Source organism: Bombina bombina, chromosome 7 (genome assembly GCF_027579735.1).
Source record: "Bombina bombina isolate aBomBom1 chromosome 7, aBomBom1.pri, whole genome shotgun sequence".
Lineage (NCBI taxonomy): Eukaryota > Metazoa > Chordata > Amphibia > Anura > Bombinatoridae > Bombina > Bombina bombina.
The window spans coordinates 496,877,554-496,903,150 of record NC_069505.1 but is presented as its reverse complement, the minus strand read 5'-3'; the positions used below and the strand labels follow the sequence as shown (position 1 = coordinate 496,903,150).

Sequence of the window (25,597 nt, the reverse complement as noted above, 5' to 3'; positions counted from 1 at the left end):
TAAAATAAACAAAAAACAAAACCAAAAAAACTACTTAATGAAAGACTCAACATAATTATTGTATAGAATTAAATTCACATGGGTCCCTTTCTTGTAGAAGTATAAATGCAGCCACTCTAGATTAATAGGATTTATGCGGAGTATTTCATGAAGTCGTTTTTAAATTTAGGGTAAAAATTATTTTACAAAACTGTTGTGAATTTTAATAAATATTCTGGAAATTACTTTAACATACCTTTTAACATTTGTGGATGGCTAATTAAGACTCAGGAAGTTAAGGGGGACCCGTCGCCATTGTATGGGAGGAGCTATGTCAGGAGAGGTGGGTTATGGGTTGGATAGTGGGTGTGATCATAGGTTTGATTGGTGTGTTGCTGGGTGTGTCTGGGAGGTCAATGGACTAACCCAGGGGTGATCAACCTTGGCCTTTCAGAGGTTTAGAAACTTAATTTCCAATGATGCTCTGACACTTTAAACTGGCTGAGCATCATGGGAAATATAGTTCCAAAAACTCTGAAGGGCTAAGGCTGATCATACCTGAGCAAAGGAAATCCTGCCATATGGCGGGTCTCAGCACGACAAAACTCTAAATGCGGGACTGTTCTGCACAAATAGGGACCGTTGGCAACTCTGCTTTAACTTTCACAGTCAATACCAAACTGGAGTAAATCAGGAGTATATTTTTACTTTACTAAAAATTCCCATAAACTCTGTTAACCGGTTAACACTGTTAAGACATTCCATGCCATGTTAAAGGCATTGGGCTTTAACGCCGTTAGGACGGTATGGAACGTCCTACCTTTTTTGGCATCCAGCACACCCCCTGCTTCAATGAAGATTTGCTTGAGGGACATTCCTAGCACCGGAAGCAGTCCGCAAGGATCTGATCCTAGCGCTGGTATCATGTGATCACATCAGCGATCATATGATTTCCCTTTTCCCTGTAATGTTTACGTCTAAACTTTATTCTAATCATTAACATTTGCCCCCCGTCATAAATGAGTTAAATGGTGAGTACCTTCTTTTTCATGAGTGTCTGCTAAAACAATGAAACCCTTTTGTGATCGGAGCAGTAAAACTTTATTTTCTCCTTGTAAGTCACAAACACGTCTTTTCTAATGATCAATATGTAATCAGAAGTCTTTTTAGGATATTAAAGTGTTAACTCATGTTCAGTAACCTTGATAATATAGTTGTTAAATTATTTTCAGGCATCATCTTTAGCAATGGGGATCGTTGGAAAACCATGCGTAGATTCTCTCTCATGACACTGAGGAATTTTGGCATGGGGAAGAGAAGTATTGAGGAGAGAATTCAGGAGGAAGCACAGTGTCTGGTGGATGAGATCAAAACTCACAAAGGTTGGTGAAGTAATTGGTGATATGGGCAAAGGCAGAGAACCATGGTGGGTAAGGAACTTAAAGGGACAGTCAAGTCAAAATGAAACTCTCATGATTTAGAAAGGGCACGCAATGTTAAACAACTTTCCAGTTTACTTTTATCATCAAATTTGCTTTGTTCACTGGCTATTCTTTGTTTAAAGCTTAACCTAGGTAGGCTGATATGCTAATTTCTAAGCCTTTAAAGGCCACAATTTGGGTTTTGTGTCGCTTTAAATACCTGTCACAAAAGTGGCAACTTTGTTTTTTTCTATGGGGACCAAGGCTAATTATCTTTAAAGTAGGAGATCAAAGTGAGCAATAGATTTGCTTCCTTCTTCCTATCTGTGGGAGAGCTCATGCTGTTGTGCTGCGGCAGTGGTGATTCTGAGATATGATTGGTTGTTTCATATATAATGTAGCCAAGAATTAGGAGTTTGCTAATTATTTACTATGTTGGTGACATATATACTTATATATATATATATAGATGATTATATATATAGGAATATCTATTTAGAAATTCTTAGAACATATTCTATGTGCAGAACATTGGAATGTGAAATATTTACAGTAAATACACAGTATAACATTGCATTAAATATAGATATTACATTAATATGCTTTTTCATGTACTTGACAACAAAGGGCCACAGGGCTCCAATGCACTTATATTTATGCCTATATATGTATACATATGTATTTATGTGTGTATATATGGCTGTAAATACATATAGACACATAAATACACATGTGCACTTATTTAAACACATACACACATACACACATACATGTGACACTTTGCTACAATGTTAAGTAGTGAGTGTACAGCCTGTATAACAGTGTAAATTTTCTGTCCCTTCAAAATAACTCAACACACAGCCATTAATGTCTAAACCGTTGACAACAAAAGTGAGTACACCCCTAAGTGGAAATGTCCAAATTGGGCACAATTAGCCATTTTCTCTCCCCGGTGTCATGTGACTTGTCAGTGTTACAAGGTCTCAGGTGTGAATGGGAAGCAGGTATGTTAATATTGTGTTATCGCTCTCACACTCTCTCATACTGGTCACTGGAAGTTCAACATGGAATCTCATGGCAAAGAACTCTCTGAGGATCTGAAAAAATAATAAAAAATAAAAAGATGGCCTAGGCTATAAGAAGATTGCCAATACCCTGAAACTGAGCTGCAGCACGGTGGGCAAGACCATACAGCGGTTTCACAGGACAGGTCCCACTCAGAACAGGCCTCGCCATGGTCAACCAAAGAAGTTAAGTGCATGTGCTCAGCGTCATATCCAGAAGTTGTCTTTGGGAAATAGACGTATGAGTGCTGCCAGCATTGCTGCAGAGGTTAAAAGGGGTGGGGATCAGCCTCACAGTTCTCAGACCATACGCTGCACACTGTATCAAACTGGTCTGCATGGCTGTTGTCCCAAAAGGAAGCCTCTTCTAAAGATGATGCACAAGAAAGCCCGCAAACAGTTTGCTGAAGACAAGCAGACTAAGGACATGGATTACTGGAACCATGTCCTGTGGTCTGATGAGACCAAGATAAACTTATTTGGTTCAGATGGTGTAAAGTGTGTGTGGTGGCAACCAGGTGAGGAGTACAAAGACAAGTGTGTCTTGCCTACAGTCAAGCATGGTGGTTAGAGTGTCATGGTCTGGGCTGCATGAGTGCTGACGGCACTGGGGAGCTACAGTTCATTGAGGGAGCCATGAATGCCAATATGTACTGTGACATACTGAAGCAGAGCATGATCTCCTCCCTTTGGAGACTGGTCCACAGGGCAGTATTCCAACATCATAACGACCCCAAACACACCTCCAAGACGACCACTGCCTTGCTAAAGAAGCTTAGGGTAAAGGTGATGGACTGGCAAAGCATGTCTCCAGACCTAAACCCTATTGAGCATCTATTGGGCATCCTCAAACGGAGGGTGGGGGAGCGCAAGGTCTCTAACATACACCAGCTCCATAATGTCGTCATGGAGGAGTGGAAGAGGACTCCAGTGGCGACCTGTGAAGCTCTGGTGACCTCCATGCTCAAGAGGGTTAAGGCAGTGCTGGAAAATAATTGTGGCCACACAAAATATTGATACTTTGGGCCCAATTTGGACATTTCCACTTAGGGGTGTACTCACTTTTGTTGCCAACAGTTTAGACATTAATGGCTGTGTGTTGAGTTATTTTGAGGGGATGGCAAATTTACACTGCTATACAGGCTGTACACTCACTACTTTACATTGTAGCAAAGTGTCATTTCTTCAGTGTTGTTACATAAAAAGATATAAAAGATATCATAAAATATTATTGTTTCGCTAAACAATTAACCTGAGCTGTGAGGACACACTATCCCGACGCACGTTAACAATTGCGCTCAAGCGATTGCGTTTACTTTTAACTTGTAATACGCTACATCTGACACACGCAAACAGCCACAATAAACCCCTTATTGCTCGCACGTAACTGTTAGTGTGCCTCTAGTAATCTGGCCCATTGTGGGTGGGTTAAGTGTTATCTAAAACTCCATATTAAAATGTGTGCAACTATTTGTTATTGACAACTTTCATTTTACCTACCTCCCTGTTTTTTTAAAGTTTTTGACATGTTTATGTTCCACAGTTAGCTGCAGACAGAAGCTTAATTAGTGTCCCACCTTGCCCGTTCATGGATCTTTTCTACCTGTACCTAGATTGTAAATCAAGTTGTAATCCCATTGGTGGGTTTAGAGTATATTGCTCAATTTAAACCCTCCGACTAAGGCTTAGTTTCCATTGAGGTGGTAAAGTTAGGAAACTACTGGTAACAAAAAAAGTCTCCATAGACTTTAATGGAGATAAAAGTTTTTACAAACGTTTTTCAAAGTTTACCACCTCAGTGGAATTTAGGCCAACTGATGGTCAAAACATTTATCTCCATAAAAGCCTATGGAGAACATGGGCTCATTTCCACTGGGGTGGTAAAAACATTTAACTCCATTAAAGGCTTAGTTTCCATTAAGGTGGTAAAGTTTGGAAACTGGTAGTAACATAAAAATGTTCCATAGACTTTAATGAAGATAAATGTTTTTACCACCAGTTTTAACAATTCACCACATCAAAGGAAAATAGGCCAAAGTCTATGGAGATATTTTATGTTACCACCAGTAAACTAGGCCTATATTTGGGACCTTGGGTTTAGTTTCCATTGAGGTGGTAAAGTTTGGAAAGTGGTGGTAACATAAAACATCTCCTTACACTATAATGGAGATAAAGGGCTTTTCATTGAGGTGGTAAAGTGTAAAAGAAAACTGTGATAAAAATCTTTATTTATATTAAAGTCTATGGAGATTTTTTATGTTACCACCAATTTCCAAAGTCTACCACCTCAATGGAAAAAAACCCACATTTGTTTGTCAGCAGTTTCCAAACTTTACCACCTCAATGAAAATGAGCCCTTGGTCTGGTACAAATTATGAGGGCTCAAGGAAAGCTATCTAGATTTGGGTGTATGATAGTCAATGTGGACATTTGCTCTCTACTATTGTGAAAAGGCTGGTAAAACTCATGAGGATCCTACCTTTTTTTCTAGGGAAACCATAGACAAAATCAAACCAATCTTAGACCTAGTTTTGATTGAGGTGGTGCATTTGGGAAACTGGTAATAACATGGAAACTTGACCCTACATGGGCCTAGTTTCCATTGAGTTGGTAACGTTTGGAAACTGGTGGCAAGAAAAAAAATCTCCATAGACATTAATGGAGATACATTATTTTATCACCAGTTTCCAAACTTTACCACCTCAATAGAAACTAGGGGTAGATTTAATAAGCAGTGGATGCTGCTATCTACCCCCATAGTTTCAGGCTTGCCGGAAACAGAAGTTAAAAAGCAGCAGTCGGATAAGATCATGATGATTGACACCCCCTGCTAGCAGCCGTTTGACTGTGAAAGTGCAGTGGCGGCATTGCACAAGCATTTCTTCTTAAATGCTTGTGCAATGTTAAATGACGACAGCATACGCAATAGAGGGCGGACATTATTCACTATAGTCCTGGGTTTAATAAATTGACCCCTAGGCCTTAGTTTACAGGTTTGGCAGAATAACACTTGGATTGTTAAGATAAGAGAGAGTAGATAGACGTAAGAGGTTGGTGGTGAACCTAACACCTAATGATTTGTGCTAATCCTTGCAGGAAATATTACAATTTTTGCTTTATAATGATTAACTCTTTTGACAGATTCCCCATTTGACCCAACGTACATGTTAATATCATCCGTCTCCAATGTAATCTGCTCCGTCGTCTTTGGTGAGAGGTTTGACTACAAAGACAAGGAGTTTAAGGATCTTCTGTTCAACCTAAGAGAAATGACCAAACTTTTCAACAGTGCTACTGGGCAGGTTAGTCTTATGGATAAGATGGAGAATTAGGTTGCTCATTCCAAAGCCTCTTAAACTCATTTTATCTTTGTCTTTCCATTTTCACAGCTTTTTAATTTCTTTCCAAATGCTGTCAGCTATATACCTGGTCCTCATCAAAAGATTTTCACATATTTCGACAGTATAAAGGAATTTTTGAAGGAAAAGTTGGCTGCCCACAAAGAGTCACTGGATGAGAATTGCCCCCGGGATTTAATTGACTGTTTCCTTATCAAGATAAATGAGGTATTTTTTTAAATATAAAAGGTGAACAATTATGGGAAGAGTTTTATTTTTTTTTATTTTTTTCTCATTCATTTTTCAACTTTAAACAGGAGAAGAAAAATCCCAACACTGAATTTAATGATGATAATTTAATGAGCACTGTTAATGATCTATTTTTTGCTGGGACGGAGACTACAAGCATAACATTAACATACGCCCTCTTGATCATGCTGAAATACCCTCACATACAAGGTAACTTCCCTGTTTATGTTTTACCCAATATCAGTCGGAAGACTTTTTTCCACACGCCAAACTTAAAGGGACATAAAACCCATTTTTCAAGATTCTGATAGAGCGTACAATTTTAAACAACTTTCCAAATTATTCTATTATCAAATTAGCTTCATTCTCTTATCCTTTGTTGGAGGAGCAGCAATGCACTACTGGGAGCTAGTTAAAAACATATGGCATATATGCATCCACCAATCAGCAGCTAGATCCCAGTAGTGCATGGTTGCTCCTGAGTTTACCTAGGTTTGCTTTTCAACAAATGACACCAAGAAGACAAAGAACATTAGATTATAGAAGTATTATGTAAGCTCTTTAATTATTGAATAAATAAGTTTACAGTTTTAGTCTCTGTAATGGAATCTGCACCACTATATTTTTATTCTACATCAAAAAGCAGTTATCCTTATCTTCCATTCTCAGGCCATTTAAGGAGATTTATACATTTGGTGATAAAGTAATAATATTTTCATCTAGTTCAATGCCCTTAAAAACAAAATTTATGCTTACCTGATAAATTTATTTCTCTTGTGGTGTATCCAGTCCACGGATTCATCCATTACTTGTGGGATATTCTCCTTCCCAACAGGAAGCTGCAAGAGGACACCCACAGCAGAGCTGTCTATATAGCTCCTCCCCTAACTGCCACCACCAGTCATTCGACCGAAGACAAGCAAGAGAAAGGAGAAACTATAGGGTGCAGTGGTGACTGTAGTTTTAAAATAAAAAACACCTGCCTTAAAATGACAGGGCGGGCCGTGGACTGGATACACCACAAGAGAAATAAATTTATCAGGTAAGCATAAATTTTGTTTTCTCTTGTAAGGTGTATCCAGTCCACGGATTCATCCATTCTCTTGTAAGGTGTATCCAGTCCACGGATTCATCCATTACTTGTGGGATACAAGGTAGGGACAAGGCAGGTGCTTAAACGGAAGGCACCACTGCCTGTAAGACCTTTCATGTCGAGAGCTGCAAGAGAATGACTGGGAGTAGCAGTTAGGGGAGGAGCTATATAGACAGCTCTACTGTGGGTGTCCTCTTGCAGCTTCCTGTTGGGAAGGAGAATATCCCACAAGTAATGGATGAATCCGTGGACTGGATACACCTTACAAGAGAAAGTTAAATTGTAATTAACCATAAAAAGTTAAATTATGCATAGTGAAAACAAAACAATGTGTAGTGCATCTATACAGTATTTGTATTGCCTGTTTTTACTGTAATTTAAATATAAAAATATTTATCTTCCCACCGCCATAGAGGTTAGAGTACACTCATTGGATCTCAAATCCATGGCCCTAGTATATGTTACATTGTCTTTGCTGTTATTTCTTGCTATGCGTGTTTATAACTCTTATTTGTCTTCAGAGAAGGTCCACAATGAGATTGATCGCGTGGTAGGCCATAATCGCTTGCCATCAATAGAGGACCGGAGCAAAATGCCATATACCGATGCTGTGATCCATGAGATTCAGAGATTTGCAGATATTGTGCCAATGGGGGTTCCTCATGCAGCCAGCAAAGACACAACCTTTAGAGGATACAATATCCCAAAGGTTAGAGGAATTCAACAAAGTTTTCTCTTTTAAATCCAAATGATCTGGTTTCAAGCAACTTCCTTACATTTTCTTTTCCAATGCAGACTTTAACTAAAGTGCCCTCCTCTTTCTATTCTCTATAGAAAGGGGCTTTGTACTGTAAAATGTTAATGTTGTCCAAATGGTACATTTTACCTGCTGGAGTGTATTTAAATATTTGCAAACACATAATTTACCTTTATTTTGTTATTTGAAATAGCTGAATTTGCCTCTAGAAACTACCACCTATACTACAAATATGAATAACAAACATACGGCTAGATTACGAGTCTTGCGTTAGCCTTAAAAAGCAGCGTTGAGAGGTCCCAACGCTGCTTTTTAATGCCCGCTGGTATTACGAGTCTTGAAATGAGAGGCTCACCGCTCACTTTTTTGGTCAGAATCGAAAATACCGCAAATCCACTTACGTCAATTGCGTATCCTATATTTTCAATGGGACTTGCATAACGTCGGTATTACGAGTCTTCCAAAAAGTGAGCGGTACAGCCTCTCCTGTCAAGACTGATACCGCATTTAAAAGTCAGTAGTTAAGAGTTTTATGGGCTAACGCTGTAGTATAAAACTCTTAACTAAAGTGCTAAAAAGTACACTAACACCCATAAACTACCTATTAACCCCTAAACCGAGCCCCCCCCCACATCACAAAAAACTATTTTTAACCCCTAATCTGCTGAACCGGACATCGCCGCCACTATAAAAATATATTAACCCCTAAACTTCCGCCCTCCCGCATCGCAAACACTAGTTACATTTTATTAACCCCTAATCTGCCATCCCTAACATCGCCGACACCTACCTACATTTATTAACCCCTAATCTGCCGCCCCCAACGTCGCCGCAACTATATTAAATGTATTAACCCCTAAATCTAAGTCTAGCCCTAACCCTAACACCCCCTAACTTAAATAAAATTTAAAAATATCTAAATAAAATTACTACAATTCACTAAATTATTCCTATTTAAAACTAAATACTTACCTATAAAATAAACCCTAAGACAGCTACAATATAACTAATAGTTACATTGTAGCTAGCTTAGGTTTTGTTTTTTTTTTTACAGGCAAGTTTGTATTTATTTTAACTAGGTAGAATAGTTATTAAATAGTTATTAACTATTTAATAACTACCTAGTTAAAATAAATACAAATTTACCTGTAAAATAAACCTAACCTAAGTTAAAATTACACCTAACACTACACTATAATTAAATTAATTACCTAAACTAAATACAATTAAATACAATTTAAAAAAAACTATCTAAAGTTTGAAGAAAAAAAAAACACAAAATTACAGAAAATAATAAAATAATTACAAGTTTTTTAAACTAATTACACCTAATTTAATCCCCCTAATAAAATAAAAAAGCCCCCCAAAATAATAAAAAGCCCTACCCTATATTAAATTACAAATAGCCCTTAAAAGGGCCTTTTGCGGGGCATTGCCCCAAACTAAGTAAACAGCTCTTTTACCTGTTAAAAAAAGTAAACCCACCACCCACACACCCAACCCTACTCTAAAACCCACCCAATACCCCCTTAATAAAACCTAACACTAACCCCTTGAAGATCACCCTACCTTGAGAAGTCTTCACCCAACCGGGCCAAAGTCCTCAACGAAGCTGGGCGAAGTGGTCCTCCAGACGGGCAGAAGTCTTCATCCAAGCCGGGAAGAAGAGGTCCTCCAGACCGGCAGAAGTCTTCATCCAGGCAGCATCTTCTATCTTCATCCATCCAGCGCGGAGCGGCTCCATCTTCAAGACATCCGACGCGGAGCATCCTCTTCAAACGAAGTCCAACTGAAGAATGAAGGTTCCTTTAAATGACGTCATCCAAGATGGCATCCCTTGAATTCCAATTGGCTGATAGAATTCTATCAGCCAATCGGAATTAAGGTAGAAAAAATCCTATTGGCTGATGCAATGTCTATCTACCTGTCAACCGCGATCTGCTAAATAAAACCTAACACCTAACGCATGTGCAATGTCTATCTCCCTGTCAACCGCGATCCCCCGCCGCAATCCCTAATAAAGTATTTAACCCCTAAACCGCCGCTCACGGACCCCACCGCCATCTCCATAAACTAACCCCCTACTGTGAGCCCCTAAAACCGCCACCATCTAACTGATCTATCCCCTAATGTGAACCCCTTACACTGCCGCCATCTACCTTATCTATCCCCTAATCTGACCCCTTACACCGCCGCCACCTATATAAAAAATATTAACCCCTAATCTAATCCCCCTATACCGCCGCCAGCTATATTAAGATTATTAACCCCTAATCTAATCCCCCTAAAATAATTATCTCTATTACCAGCCCTTAAAAGGGCCTTTTGCGGGGCTTTGCCCCAAAGTAAACAGCTCTTTTGCCCTATAACCTGCGCTCCCTACACCGCCGCCACCTATATTAATAGTATTAACCCCTAATGTAAGCCCCTTACACCGCCGCCATCTATATTAAAATTATTAACCCCTAATTTAATCTACCTACCCCGCCGCCAGCTATATTATCTATATTAACCCTAAGTATATTATAGTTAATATAGTTATTACATTATATATATTAACCCTAATTATATTAGGGTTAATATAGTTAATATAGTTACTATAGTATTTATATAAACTATATTAACTCTATCTAACCCTAACACCCCTAACTAAATTCTTATTAAATAAATCTAATTCATATTATAAACTAAAATATTCCTATTTAAATCTAAATACTTACCTATAAAATAAACTCTAAGCCCTAGATTTAGAGTTGGGCGGTAGTCGTCAAAACCCGCGTTAGAGGCTCCTAACGCTGGTTTTTACCGCCCTCTGGTATTTGGAGCTAGTCATTAAAGGGTCTAACGCTCACTTTCCAGCCGCGACTTTTCCATACCGCAGATCCCCTTACGTCAAATGCGTATCCTATCTTTTCAATGGGATCTTTCTAACGCCGGTATTTAGAGTCTTGGCTGAAGTGAGCGTTAGAAATCTAACGACAAAACTCCAGCCGCAAAAAAAACCCAGTAGTTAAGAGCTTTCTGGGCTAACGCCGGTTTATAAAGATCTTAACTACTGTGCTCTAAAGTACACTAACACCCATAAACTACCTATGTACCCCTAAACCGAGGTCCCCCCACATCGCCGCCACTCTATTAAAAATTTTTAACCCCTAATCTGCCGACCGCACACCGCTGCCACCTACATTATGCCTATGAACCCCTAATCTGCTGCCCCTAACACCGCCGACCCCTATATTATATTTATTAACCCCTAATCTGCCGCCCCCGCTATCGCTGACCCCTGCATATTATTATTAACCCCTAATCTGCCGCTCCGTACACCGCTGCCACCTATATTATAGCTATGTACCCCTAATCTGCTGCGCCTAACACCGCCGACCCCTATATTATATTTATTAACCCCTAATCTGCCCCCCCCTCAACGTCGCCTCCACCTGCCTACACTTATTAACCCCTAATCCGCCTCACTCCCGCCTCAATAACCCTATAATAAATAGTATTAACCCCTAATCTGCCCTCCCTAACATCACCGACACCTAACTTCAATTATTAACCCCTAATCTGCCGACCGAATCTCGCCGCTACTGTAATAAATGGATTAACCCCTAAAGCTAAGTCTAACCCTAACACTAACACCCCCCTAAGTTAAATATAATTTAAATCTAACTAAATAAATTAACTCTTATTAAATAAATTATTCCTATTTAAAGCTAAATACTTACCTGTAAAATAAATCCTAATATAGCTACAATATAAATTATAATTATATTATAGCTATTTTAGGATTTATATTTATTTTACAGGTAACTTTGTATTTATTTTAACCAGGTACAATAGCTATTAAATAGTTAAGAACTATTTAATAGCTAAAATAGTTAAAATAATTACAAAATTACCTGTAAAATAAATCCTAACCTAAGTTACAATTAAACCTAACACTACACTATCAATAAATTAATTAATTAAATAAAATACCTACAATTATCTACAATTAAACCTAACACTACACTATCAATAAATTAATTAAATACAATATCTACAAATAAATACAATGAAATAAACTAAATAAAGTACAAAAAATAAAAAAGAACTAAGTTACAAAAAATAAAAAAATATTTACAAACATTAGAAAAATATTACAACAATTTTAAACTAATTACACCTACTCTAAGCCCCCTAATAAAATAACAAAGCCCCCAAAAATAAAAAAATGCCCTACCCTATTCTAAATTAAAAAAGTTCAAAGCTCTTTTACCTTACCAGCCCTGAACAGGGCCCTTTGCGGGGCATGCCCCAAAGAATTCAGCTCTTTTGCCTGTAAAAAAAACACATACAATACCCCCCCCCCCCCAACATTACAACCCACCACCCACATACCCCTAATCTAACCCAAACCCCCCTTAAATAAACCTAACACTAAGCCCCTGAAGATCTTCCTACCTTATCTTCACCATGCCAGGTTCACCGATCCGTCCTCGGAAGTCTTGATCCAAGCCTCGGAAGTGTTGATCCAAGCCCAAGCGGGGGGCTGAAGAGTGACGTCCATCTTCGGGCTGAAGCCTGGATCCAAGCGGCGGCTGAAGAAATCCATCATCGGGCTGAAGTCGGAAGTCCATCATCGGGATGAAGTCTTCTATCAAGCAGCATCTTCAATCTTCTTTCTTCCGGAGCGGAGCGGAGCCATCTTCTTCCCAGCCGACGCGGATCCATCCTCTTCCAACGACGCCGAATGACGGTTCCTTTAAATGACGTCATCCAAGATGGCGTCCGTCGAATTCCGATTGGCTGATAGGATTCTATCAGCCAATCGGAATTAAGGTAGGAAAAATCTGATTGGCTGATGGAATCAGCCAATCAGATTGAGCTCGCATTCTATTGGCTGATCGGAACAGCCAATAGAATGCAAGCTCAATCTGATTGGCTGATCGGATCAGCCAATCGGATTGAACTTGAATCTGATTGGCTGATTCCATCAGCCAATCAGAATTTTCCTACCTTAATTCCGATTGGCTGATAGAATCCTATCAGCCAATCGGAATTCGACGGACGCCATCTTGGATGACGTCATTTAAAGGAACCGTCATTCGGCTAGTAGGCGTCGTTAGAAGAGGATGGATCCGCGTCGGCTGGGAAGAAGATGGCTCCGCTCCGCTCCGGAAGAAAGAAGATTGAAGATGCTGCTTGATAGAAGACTTCATCCCGATGATGGACTTCCGCCCGATGATGGATTTCTTCAGCCGCCGCTTGGATCCAGACTTCAGCCCGAGGATGGACGTCACTCTTCAGCCCCCCGCTTGGGCTTGGATCAACACTTCCGAGGCTTGGATCAAGACTTCCGAGGACGGATCGGTGAACCTGGCATGGTGAAGATAAGGTAGGAAGATCTTCAGGGGCTTAGTGTTAGGTTTATTTAAGGGGGGTTTGGGTTAGATTAGGGGTATGTGGGTGGTGGGTTGTAATGTTGGGGGGGTATTGTATGTGTTTTTTTTACAGGCAAAAGAGCTGAATTCTTTGGGGCATGCCCCGCAAAGGGCCCTGTTCAGGGCTGGTAAGGTAAAAGAGCTTTGAACTTTTTTAATTTAGAATAGGGTAGGGCATTTTTTTATTTTGGGGGGCTTTGTTATTTTATTAGGGGGCTTAGAGTAGGTGTAATTAGTTTAAAATTGTTGTAATATTTTTCTAATGTTTGTAAATATTTTTTTATTTTTTGTAACTTAGTTCTTTTTTATTTTTTGTACTTTAGTTAGTTTATTTCATTGTATTTATTTGTAGATATTGTATTTAATTAATTTATTGATAGTGTAGTGTTAGGTTTAATTGTAGATAATTGTAGGTATTTTATTTAATTAATTTATTGATAGTGTAGTGTTAGGTTTAATTGTAACTTAGGTTAGGATTTATTTTACAGGTAATTTTGTAATTATTTTAACTAGGTAACTATTAAATAGTTCTTAACTATTTAATAGCTATTGTACCTGGTTAAAATAATTACAAAGTCGCCTGTAAAATAAATATAAATCCTAAAATAGCTATAATATAATTATAATTTATATTGTAGCTATATTAGGGTTTATTTTACAGGTAAGTATTTAGCTTTAAATAGGAATAATTTATTTAATAAGAGTTAATTTATTTCGTTAGATTTAAATTATATTTAATTTAGGGGGGTGTTAGGGTTAAAGTTAGACTTAGCTTTAGGGGTTAATAAATTTATTATAGTAGCGGTGAGCTCCTGTCGGCAGATTAGGCGTTAATACTTGAAGTTAGGTGTCGGCAATGTTAGGGAGGGCAGATTAGGGGTTAATACTATTTATTATAGGGTTATTGAGGCGGGAGTAAGGCGGATTAGGGGTTAATACATTTATTATAGTAGCGCTCAGGTCCGGTCGGCAGATTAGGGGTTAATAAGTGTAGTTAGGTGGAGGCGACATTGGGGGCGGCAGATTAGGGGTTAATGAATATAATATAGGGGTCGGCGATGTTAGGGCAGCAGATTAGGGGTACATAGGGATAATGTAGGTGGCGGGGGTGTACGGAGCGGCAGATTAGGGGTTAAAAATAATATGCAGGGGTCAGCGATAGCGGGGGCGGCAGATTAGGGGTTAATAAGTGTAAGGTTAGGGGTGTTTAGACTCGGGGTACATGTTAGAGTGTTAGGTGCAGACTTTGGAAGTGTTTCCCCTTAGGAAACAATGGGGCTGCGTTAGGAGCTGAACGCGGCTTTTTTGCAGGTGTTAGGTTTTTTTTCAGGTCAAACAGCCCCATTGTTTTCTATGGGGGAATCGTGCACGAGCACGTTTTTTAAGCTGGCCGCGTCCGTAAGCACCGCTGGTATCGAGAGTTGCAGTGGCGTTAAATTATGCTCTACGCTCCCTTTTTGGAGCCTAACGCACTGAAAACCCAGCCATTCTGTGAACTCTAAATACCAGCGGTATTTAAAAGGTGCGGGGGAAAAAAAGCACGCGTAGCTAACGCACCCCTTTGGTCGCCAAACTCTAAATCTAGCCGTAAGATAGCTACAATATAATTAATAATTACATTGTAGCTATGTTAGGGTTTATACTTATTTTACAGGTAAATTGTTAATTATTTTAACTAGGTATAATAGCTATTAAATAGTTATTAACTATTTAATAGCTACCTAGTTAAAATAATTACCCAATTACCTGTAAAATAAATCCTAACCTAAGTTACAAATACACCTACACTATCAATAAATTAAATAAACTACAAATATCTATCTAAAAATACAATTAAATAAACTAAACTAAATTACAAAAAAAACAAACACTAAATTACAAAAAATAAAAAAAAGATTACAAGATTTTTAAGCTAATTACACCTATTCTAAGCCCCCTAATAAAATAATAAAGCCCATCAAAATAAAAAAATTCCCTACCCTATTCTAAATTAAAAAAAGTTCAAAGCTCTTTTACCTTACCAGCCCTTAAAAGGGCCATTAGCGGGGCATGCCCCAAAGAAAACTGCTCTTTTGCCTGAAAAAAAAACACAATACCAACCCCCAACATTACAACCCACCACCCACATACTCCTAATCTAACCCAAACCCCCCTTAAATAAACCTAACACTACCCCCCTGAAGATCTCCCTACCTTATCTTCACCACGCCGGGCCGAACTCCTCTTCCGATCCGGGCGATGTCTATCCAAGCGGCAAAGAAGAGGTCTTCATCCCAGCGATGTCTTTATCCAAGCGGCAGCAAAGTCTTCTTCCATCGGGCAGCATCTTCCATCAAGCGGCATCTTCAATCTTCATTCTTCGCTCCACAGACGCGGAGCATCCATCCCGGCCGACGACTGAACGACGAATGAGGTACCTTTAAATGACGTCATCCAAGATGGCGTCCGTCGAATTCCGATTGGCTGATAGGATTCTATCAGCCAATCGGAATTAAGGTAGAAAAATCTGATCCGATCAGCCAATAAAATGCGAGCTCAATCTGATTGGCTGATTGGTTCAGCCAATTGGATTGAACTTGAATCTGATTGGCTGATTCAATCAGCCAATCAGATTTTTCTACCTTAATTCCGATTGGCTGATAGGATCCTATCAGCCAATCGGAATTCGACGGACGCCATCTTGGATGACGTCTTTTAAAGGTACCTCATTCGTCGTTCAGTCGTCGGCCGGGATGGATGCTCCGCGTCTGTGGAGCGAAGAATGAAGATTGAAGATGCCGCTTGATGGAAGAAGCTGCCCGATGGAAGAAGACTTTGCTGCCGCTTGGATAAAGACATCGCTGGGATGAAGACCTCTTCTTTGCCGCTTGGATAGACATCGCCCGGATCGGATGAGGAGTTCGGCCCGGCGTGGTGAAGATAAGGTAGGGAGATCTTCAGGGGGGTAGTGTTAGGTTTATTTAAGGGGGGTTTGGGTTAGATTAGGGGTATGTGGGTGGTGGGTTGTAATGTTGGGGGGTGGTATTGTGTGTTTTTTTTAGGCAAAAGAGCAGTTTTCTTTGGGGCATGCCCCGCTAATGGCCCTTTTAAGGGCTGGTAAGGTAAAAGAGCTTTGAACTTTTTTTAATTTAGAATAGGGTAGGGAATTTTTTTGTTTTGGTGGGCTTTATTATTTTATTAGGGGGCTTAGAATAGGTGTAATTAGCTTAAAAATCTTGTAATCTTTTTTTTATTTTTTGTAATTTAGTGTTTGTTTTTGTAATTTAGTTTAGTTTATTTAATTGTATTTTTAGATAGATATTTGTAGTTTATTTAATTTATTGATAGTGTAGGTGTATTTGTAACTTAGGTTAGGATTTATTTTACAGGTAATTGGGTAATTATTTTAACTAGGTAGCTATTAAATAGTTATTAACTATTTAATAGCTATTATACCTAGTTAAAATAATTAACAATTTACCTGTAAAATAAATATAAACCCTAACATAGCTACAATGTAATTATTAATTATATTGTAGCTATCTTAGGGTTTATTTTATAGGTAAGTATTTAGATTTAAATAGGAATATTTTAATTAATAATATTAATATTAGATTTATTTTAATAAGAGTTTAGTTAGGATGTTAGAGTTAGATAGGGTTATTATACTTATTATATATATATATATATATATATATATATATATATATATATATATATATATATATATATATATATATATATAATAACGATATTAACTATATTAACCCTAATAAAATTAGGGTTAATATACGCCTAGATTTAGAGTTTTGCAGCCAAAGGGGTGCGTTAGCTACGCGTGCTTTTTTCTGGCCGCACCTTTTAAATACCGCTGGTATTTAGAGTTCACAGAATGGCTGCGTTAGGCTCCAAAAAAGGAGCGTAGAGCATATTTACCGCAACTTCAACTCTCAATACCAGCGGTGCTTACGGACGCGGCCAGCTTCAAAAACGTGCTTGTGCACGATTCCCCCATAGAAAACAATGGGGCTGTTTGAGCTAAAAAGAAAACTAACACCTGCAAAAAAGCCGCGTTCAGCTCCTAACGCAGCCCCATTGTTTGCTATGGGGAAACACTTCCTACGTCTGCACCTAACACTCTAACATGTACCCCGAGTCTACACACCCCTAACCTTACACTTATTAACCCCTATTCTGCCGCCCCCGCTATCGATGACTTCCGCATATTTTTTTAACCCCTAATCTGCCGCTCTGTAAACCGCCGCTACTTACATTATCCCTATGTACCCCTAATCTGCTGCCCCTAACACCGCCGACCCCTATATTATATTTATTAACCCCTAATCTGCCCCCCACAACGTCACCTCCACCTGCCTACACTTATTAACCCCTAATCTGCCGAGCGGACCGCACCGCTATTATAATAAAGTTATTAACCCCTAATCCGCCTCACTCCCGCCTCAATAACCCTATAATAAATAGTATTAACCCCTAATCTGCCCTCCCTAACATTGCCGACACCTAACTTCAAACATTAACCCCTAATCTGCCGACTGGAGCTCACCGCTATTCTAATAAATGTATTAACCCCTAAAGCTAAGTCTAACCCTAACACTAACACCCCCCTAAGTTAAATATAATTTAAATCTAACGAAATAAATTAACTCTTATTAAATAAATTATTCCTATTTAAAGCTAAATACTTACCTGTAAAATAAATCCTAATATAGCTACAATATAAATTATAATTATATTATAGCTATTTTAGGATTTATATTTATTTTACAGGTAACTTTGTATTTATTTTAACCAGGTACAATAGCTATTAAATAGTTAAGAACTATTTAATAGCTAAAATAGTTAAAATAATTACAAAATTACCTGTAAAATAAATCCTAACCTAAGTTACAATTAAACCTAACACTACACTATCAATAAATTAATTAAATAAAATACCTACAATTATCTACAATTAAACCTAACACTACACTATCAATAAATTAATTAAATAAAATACCTACAATTATCTACAATTAAACCTAACACTACACTATCAATAAATTAATTAAATACAATACCTACAAATAAATACATTTAAATAAACTAACTAAAGTACAAAAAATAAAAAAGAACTAAGTTACAAAAAATAAAAAAATATTTACAAACATTAGAAAAATATTACAACAATTTTAAACTAATTACACCTACTCTAAGCCCCCTAATAAAATAACAAAGACCCCCAAAATAAAAAAATGCCCTACCCTATTCTAAATTACAAAAGTTCAAAGCTCTTTTACCTTACCAGCCCTGAACAGGGCCCTTTGCGGGGCATGCCCCAAAGAATTCAGCTCTTTTGCCTGTAAAAAAAACACATACAATACCCCCCCCTAACATTACAACCCACCACCCACATACCCCTAATCTAACCCAAACCCCCCTTAAATAAACCTAACACTAAGCCCCTGAAGATCTTCCTACCTTATCTTCACCTCGCCGGGTATCACACCGATCGGTCCTGGCTCCAAAATCTTCATCCAACCCAAGCGGGGGCTGGCGATCCATAATCCTGCGGCTGAAGAGGTCCAGAAGAGGCTCCAAAGTCTTCATCCTATCCGTGAAGAGGCGGCGATCCAGACCGGCAACCATCTTGATCCAAGCGGCATCTTCTATCTTCATCTGATGAGGAACGGCTCCATCGTGAAGACCTCCAGCGCGGATCAATCTTCTTCCGACGACGTCCAACTGAAGAATGACGGTTCCTTTAAGGGATGTCATCCAAGATGGCGTCCCTCGAATTCCGATTGGCTGATAGGATTCTATCAGCCAATCGGAATTAAGGTAGGAAAATTCTGATTGGCTGATTGAATCAGCTAATCAGAATCAAGTTAAATCCGATTGGCTGATCCGATCAGCCAATCAGATTAAGCTCGCATTCTATTGGCTGTTCCGATCAGCCAATAGAATGCGAGCTCAATCTGATTGGCTGATCGGATCAGCCAATCGGATTGAACTTGATTCTGATTGGCTGATTCCATCAGCCAATCAGAATTTTCCTACCTTAATTCCGATTGGCTGATAGAATCCTATCAGCCAATCGGAATTCGAGGGACGCCATCTTGGATGACGTCCCTTAAAGGAACCGTCATTCTTCAGTTGGACGTCGTCGGAAGAAGATTGATCCGCGCTGGAGGTCTTCACGATGGAGCCGTTCCTCATCGGATGAAGATAGAAGATGCCGCTTGGATCAAGATGGTTGCCGGTCTGGATCGCCTCTTCTTCCCGGATAGGATGAAGACTTTGGAGCCTCTTCTGGACCTCTTCAGCCGCAGGATTATGGATCGCCAGCCCCCGCTTGGGTTGGATGAAGATTTTGGAGCCAGGACCGATCGGTGTGATACCCGGCGAGGTGAAGATAAGGTAGGAAGATCTTCAGGGGCTTAGTGTTAGGTTTATTTAAGGGGGGTTTGGGTTAGATTAGGGGTATGTGGGTGGTGGGTTGTAATGTTGGGGGGGGGGTATTGTATGTTTTTTTTTACAGGAAAAATAGCTGAATTTCTTGGGGCATGCCCCGCAAAGGGCCCTGTTCAGGGCTGGTAAGGTAAAAGAGCTTTGAACTTTTTTAATTTAGAATAGGGTAGGGCATTTTTTTATTTTGGGGGGCTTTGTAATTTTATTAGGGGGCTTAGAGTAGGTGTAATTAGTTTAAAATTGTTGTAATATTTTTCTAATGTTTGTAAATATTTTTTTATTTTTTGTAACTTAGTTCTTTTTTATTTTTTGTACTTTAGTTATTTTATTTAATTGTAGTTATTTGTAGGTATTGTATTTAATTAATGTATTGATAGTGTAGTGTTAGGTTTAATTGTAGGTAATTGTAGGTATTTTATTTAATTAATTTATTGATAGTGTAGTGTTAGGTTTAATTGTAACTTAGGTTAGGATTTATTTTACAGGTAATTTTGTAATTATTTTAACTATTTTAGCTATTAAATAGTTCTTAACTATTTAATAGCTATTGTACCTGGTTAAAATAAATACAAAGTTGCCTGTAAAATAAATATAAATCCTAAAATAGCTATAATATAATTATAATTTATATTGTAGCTATATTAGGGTTTATTTTATAGGTAAGTATTTAGCTTTAAATAGGAATAATTTATTTAATAAGAGTTAATTTATTTCGTTAGATTTAAATTATATTTAACTTAGGGGGGTGTTAGTGTTAGGGTTAGACTTAGCTTTAGGGGTTAATCCATATATTACAGTAGCGGCGAGATTCGGTCGGCAGATTAGGGGTTAATAATTGAAGTTAGGTGTGGGCGATGTTAGGGAGGGCAGATTAGGGGTTAATACTATTTATTATAGGGTTATTGAGGCGGGAGTGAGGCGGATTAGGGGTTAATAACTTTATTATAGTAGCGGTGCGGTCTGCTCGGCAGATTAGGGGTTAATAAGTGTAGGCAGGTGGAGGCGACGTTGAGGGGGGCAGATTAGGGGTTAATAAATATAATATAGGGGTCGGCGGTGTTAGGGGCAGCAGATTAGGGGTACATAAGGATAACGTAGGTAGCGGCGCTTTGCGGTCGGCAGATTAGGGGTTAATTATTGTTGGTAGCTGGCGGCGACGTTGTGGGGGGCAGGTTAGGGGTTAATAAATATAATATAGGGGTCGGCGGTGTTAGGGGCAGCAGATTAGGGGTACATAAGTATAACGTAGGTGGCGGTCGGCAGATTAGGGGTTAAATTTTTTTTATCGAGTGGCAGCGATGTGGGGGGGCCTCGGTTTAGGGGTACATAGGTAGTTTATGGGTGTTAGTGTACTGTAGAGCACAGTAGTTAAGAGCTTTATGAACCGGCGTTAGCCCAGAAAGCTCTTAACTACTGACTTTTTTCTGCGGCTGGAGTTTTGTCGTTAGATTTCTAACGCTCACTTCAGCCACGACTCTAAATACCGGCGTTAGAAAGATCCCATTGAAAAGATAGGATACGCAATTGACGTAAGGGGATCTGCGGTATGGAAAAGTCGCGGCTGAAAAGTGAGCGTTAGACCCTTTAATGACTGACTCCAAATACCACAGGAGCGGTAAAAACCAGCGTTAGGAGCCTCTAACGCTGGTTTTGACGGCTACCGCCCAACTCTAAATCTAGGCCATAGTTAATATATATAATATAATAACTATATTAACTATATTAACCCTAATATAATTAGGGTTAATATAGTTAATATAGCTGGCGGCGGTGTAGGGGGATTAGATTAGGGGTTAATACATTTATTATAGGTGGCCGCTGTGTAGGGGGATGTAGATTAGGGGTTAATGTGTTTAATATAGGCGGCGGCGGTGTAGGGGGATTAGATTAGGGGTTAATACTTTTATTATAGGTGGCCGCGGTGTAGGGGGATGTAGATTGTAGGCAAAAGAGCAGTTTACTTTGTGACAAAGCCCCGCCAAAAGCCCTGTTAAGGGCTGGCAAAAGAGCTGAATTCTTTGGGGCATGCCCCGCAAAAAGCCCTTTTAAGGGCTGGCAAAAGAGCTGTTTCTTTGGGGCAATGCCACGCAAAAAGCCCTTTTCAGGGCTATTTGTACGGTTAGACTTAGGTTTAGTGGTAGGGATAGTTTAGTATTTTAGGGGTTAAATAATTTAATATAGATGGCGGCGGGGTAGGGGGATTAGATTAGGGGTTAATAATTTTAAAATAGATAGCGGCGGGGTAGGGGCTCACTTTAGGGGGTAGGTAAGGTAGATGGCGACGGTGTTAGGGGCTCACTTTAGGGGGTTATAGATTTAATATAGCTGGCGGCGGTTTAGGGGTTAATAACTATTAGGTTGCGGCGGGGTTTGGGAGCGGCGGTTTAGGGGTTAATACATATTTTATTGTTAGGATAGAGAGGGGGGATAACGGATAGAGGGTTAGACGTGTCGGGCTATGTTAGGGAGGCGTGTTAGACAGTGCGGGTGATTTAGACTTTAGTCAGGTTTTGTAGGCGCCGGCAGTTTCTAACGTGGCGCAAGTCACTGGCGACGCCAGAAATTTGTACTTGCGCAGATTTCTGGACATCGCTGGTTTATCCGACTTACGGCACGTTAGCATCTGACGGCGCCGTATATGGTATAGCTCGAGTTGCGAGCTGAAACTGCGGGCGACGCGGGTTCCCTCGCTTGCGCCGCAAACTACGCCGTTTATCGGATCGCGCCCCAGGTTTGTAAAGACCCGTAATACCAGCGTTGTCTGTAGGTGAGCGGTGAGGGAAAACTGCTCGTTAGCACCGCACCCCTGTTAACACAAAACTCGTAATCTCGCAGATATTCTCTTTAGAAAAACTTTGTCAACAGGAGACATTAGCACTAATTAATCTTATAGTGGGGGACAAGAGGGGGAAATTTTATATATGAAATAGCTGCTTGTGTTTATTTAACCCTCCAGTCATCATTAGCAATTCAAGACCTAACATAAATAACATTAGCAGATCTGCTTTACTTGCAGGCTCAGCCCCCTGTTATGGGCATGTCCTATGTGATGGGTTTAATGAGCAAAATCCTTTATTTTGAATACAAACAAAAACATGAAGGATCAATTTCCCATAAATTTAATACTATGCTCTTGGTAAAACAAGTAATTTGGAACAAATTAAGGAAAAACACATTTTATAATACAGTGTCCCATTAACAGGTTTCTACAAATGAATCTAATAGCTATATAGAAATGAGATGTGCTAGAGTTTGGAATAGGCAAATTTGGTAAACCTATCCCTTTCCTAACATAATCATTATCTTATGGTACATTTTGGTCTTTTTCTAAACACTGAATCCTTAAATTTGCTATCATTATCATAAATATTGTAAGACAAATTATATTTTAATTTATTTTTCTATATCAGGGTACGACATTGTTTCCGGTATTAACTTCTGTCCTGAAGGATCCAAAGTATTTCAAAAATCCACAACAGTTTGACCCCAATCATTTTCTTGATGAAAACGGAGGTTTTAAGAAATCTGAGAATTTTATTCCATTTTCTGTAGGTAAGATCAATAAGTCACCAATAATATTTCACAGGCTTCAAGAAAACCAATACGGTCATCTCACAATTCCTAAGTGAATAGGGCTGCCAACTTCCCTCCACAAAAATACTGAGCAAACTGGGGTACACTGGTAGGTGGGATTCACAAAATGTTTCCCCCCAAAAGCTCTACATTAGCCCCCAACTCTTGATCCTATTATGTATATTTTTCACAACTGAGTAGTATGTTTACCCCTTGGTGGCCAGTAACATACATATCAATTATTTTACCTCTGGCTGCCAGATTTCACCCTCTTGATTGCCCCTCACTTCTGTCTGCTCCATATTTGTAACACATTTAGGTATAAAAATGTCTTTTATATTTATATAACACTCAGGAACTTAAAAAAAAAAAAAAAACTGAACCTTTAACCCCTTCGCTACAGGGACTTTCAGAGAAAAACGTGTCCAAAATAACGTAGAATTTTTAGCATTTTTGCTATCACTCCATTTAAACAGAAATAAAGCCTTGTCTTGTTTTTATTTACCTGTCAAAACTATATATATATATTTTAAGTAGACAACCCAAAGTATTGACCTATGCCCATTTTGGTATATTTCATGCCACCATTTCACCGCCAAATGCAATCAAATAAAAAAAATTGTTAATATTTTCACAAACTTTGGTTTTCTCACTTTAATCATTTACATACTGCTTGTGCAATCATGGCACCAATGGTTGTAAAAGTTTCTTTGGGATCCTCTTTGTTCAGAAATAACAGACATATATGGCTTTTTGGTAATTAGAAGGCCGCTAATTGAAGCTGTGCACCGCACTTTTATTATTCCCGGCAGTGAAGGGGTTAATTAGGTAGCTTAAAAGTTTAATTTTAGCTTTAGTGTAGAGATTACCCTCTCAACTGATACTTCCCAACCCCTGATCCCTCCTAAACAGCTCTCTTCCCTCACACAATTCCCACTGGTCTTAGGTACTAGACAGTCTGCCAGTATGAAAATGTCTTTTTTTTTTTTTTTTTTTTTTATAAATTATTTTTTATTTTATTTTGATATTTTCTGCAGTGTAGGATCCCCCCTTACTCCCCAACCTCCCTGATCTCCCCAAACAGCTTTCTAAACCCCCCCTCTATTAGCCACCATCTTAGGTACTGGCAGCTATACTTTTTTATTCTTTTTTTTTAATTATTTTCTGTAGCGTAGTGTCCCCCCCACCTCCCCCCTCCCGCGATCATTAGTTAGGGCATCCCACACACCTTTTTCTGTAGTGTAGTAGCTGCCCCATCCCTCCCTGTCCCTTTATTAATTTTTTTCTGTAGCCTAGGGCCCACCCACTCCCTCCCTCCTCTGCTGCTTGGCCGCCCACCCACCACCCGCCTGCACCAGTAATGATCGTTACAGACGGTGACACACACAGTGTCAACATCTATAACAATCACGCATCTGCCCTCATAAGGAACCGGAGCGCCAATCGCGCTCCAGTTCCATATGCGGCAGATGCCTGGAGCTTCAGGAACTCCAGCTCTCTGCTGTAACTTAAAAGCCGAGACTGCTGGAGCTTCCTGAAGCTAAGACGTATATATACGTCTTGCGGTACGATGAGCAAAGTACCACAAGACGTATATATACGTCTTATTGTGTGAAGGGGTTATGTGGCCAGTATTTTAAGGAAGATTTTACAAAACAGCCTGATAAAAATACTGGACTGTCCAGTTGAAAATTGGACACCTGGCAACCCTATACCTGAATAATCTAAAGTCCACTCACTAGTGGTTTATAAATGTTACAGTTGAGATCTTAGGAAAGTTCCATGTGTGCAATATTTGATGAATAAGATTTTTTTTTTTTTTTACTTTTATTTATTAATAGGCAATAGGATAGAGCAAACCGTATACAGATCATATACATTTCAGTGTATAAATAAAATAGACAAGTTCTCATGTGGCAAAATAAAATAATAAAGCACTTTTAAACCAAAGTAAAAGAAAAGGTGAGAGACAGGTCTCAGTGATTGATCCGCGATTCTTATTTAGTCCAGCAGTTCTCCCTCTTGTTGAGGGTATTGTATTTCCATTCTGCCTATTGTTTTTTTAATTTTTACACAACACAAAATAGATTATCTGGGATGCCTTATGCCACATTTAGGCATATGGGCGTTAGACATTAACAAGACGTCATAACACTTGTAAACATTGGTATATATAACTATATACATTCCAACAAATTGACAGTTAGGGCACACAACAAATGATCTGTGAGGCATCATCAGGGCAAACGCAGC

General features: G+C 39.0%; 1 protein-coding gene across 1 annotated transcript in view; it reads left to right on the top strand.

The window, feature by feature from the left end:
* Positions 1 to 25,597, top strand: part of LOC128666856 (cytochrome P450 2C15) — a 45,134-nt gene that overhangs the window by 4,352 nt on the left and 15,185 nt on the right. The window contains exons 3-8 of the mRNA XM_053721656.1: positions 1,212 to 1,361; positions 5,606 to 5,766; positions 5,854 to 6,030; positions 6,120 to 6,261; positions 7,666 to 7,853; positions 23,182 to 23,323. Of these exons, the coding sequence (XP_053577631.1) occupies positions 1,212 to 1,361; positions 5,606 to 5,766; positions 5,854 to 6,030; positions 6,120 to 6,261; positions 7,666 to 7,853; positions 23,182 to 23,323 (960 nt within the window). The remainder of the gene's footprint in view (positions 1 to 1,211; positions 1,362 to 5,605; positions 5,767 to 5,853; positions 6,031 to 6,119; positions 6,262 to 7,665; positions 7,854 to 23,181; positions 23,324 to 25,597) is intronic.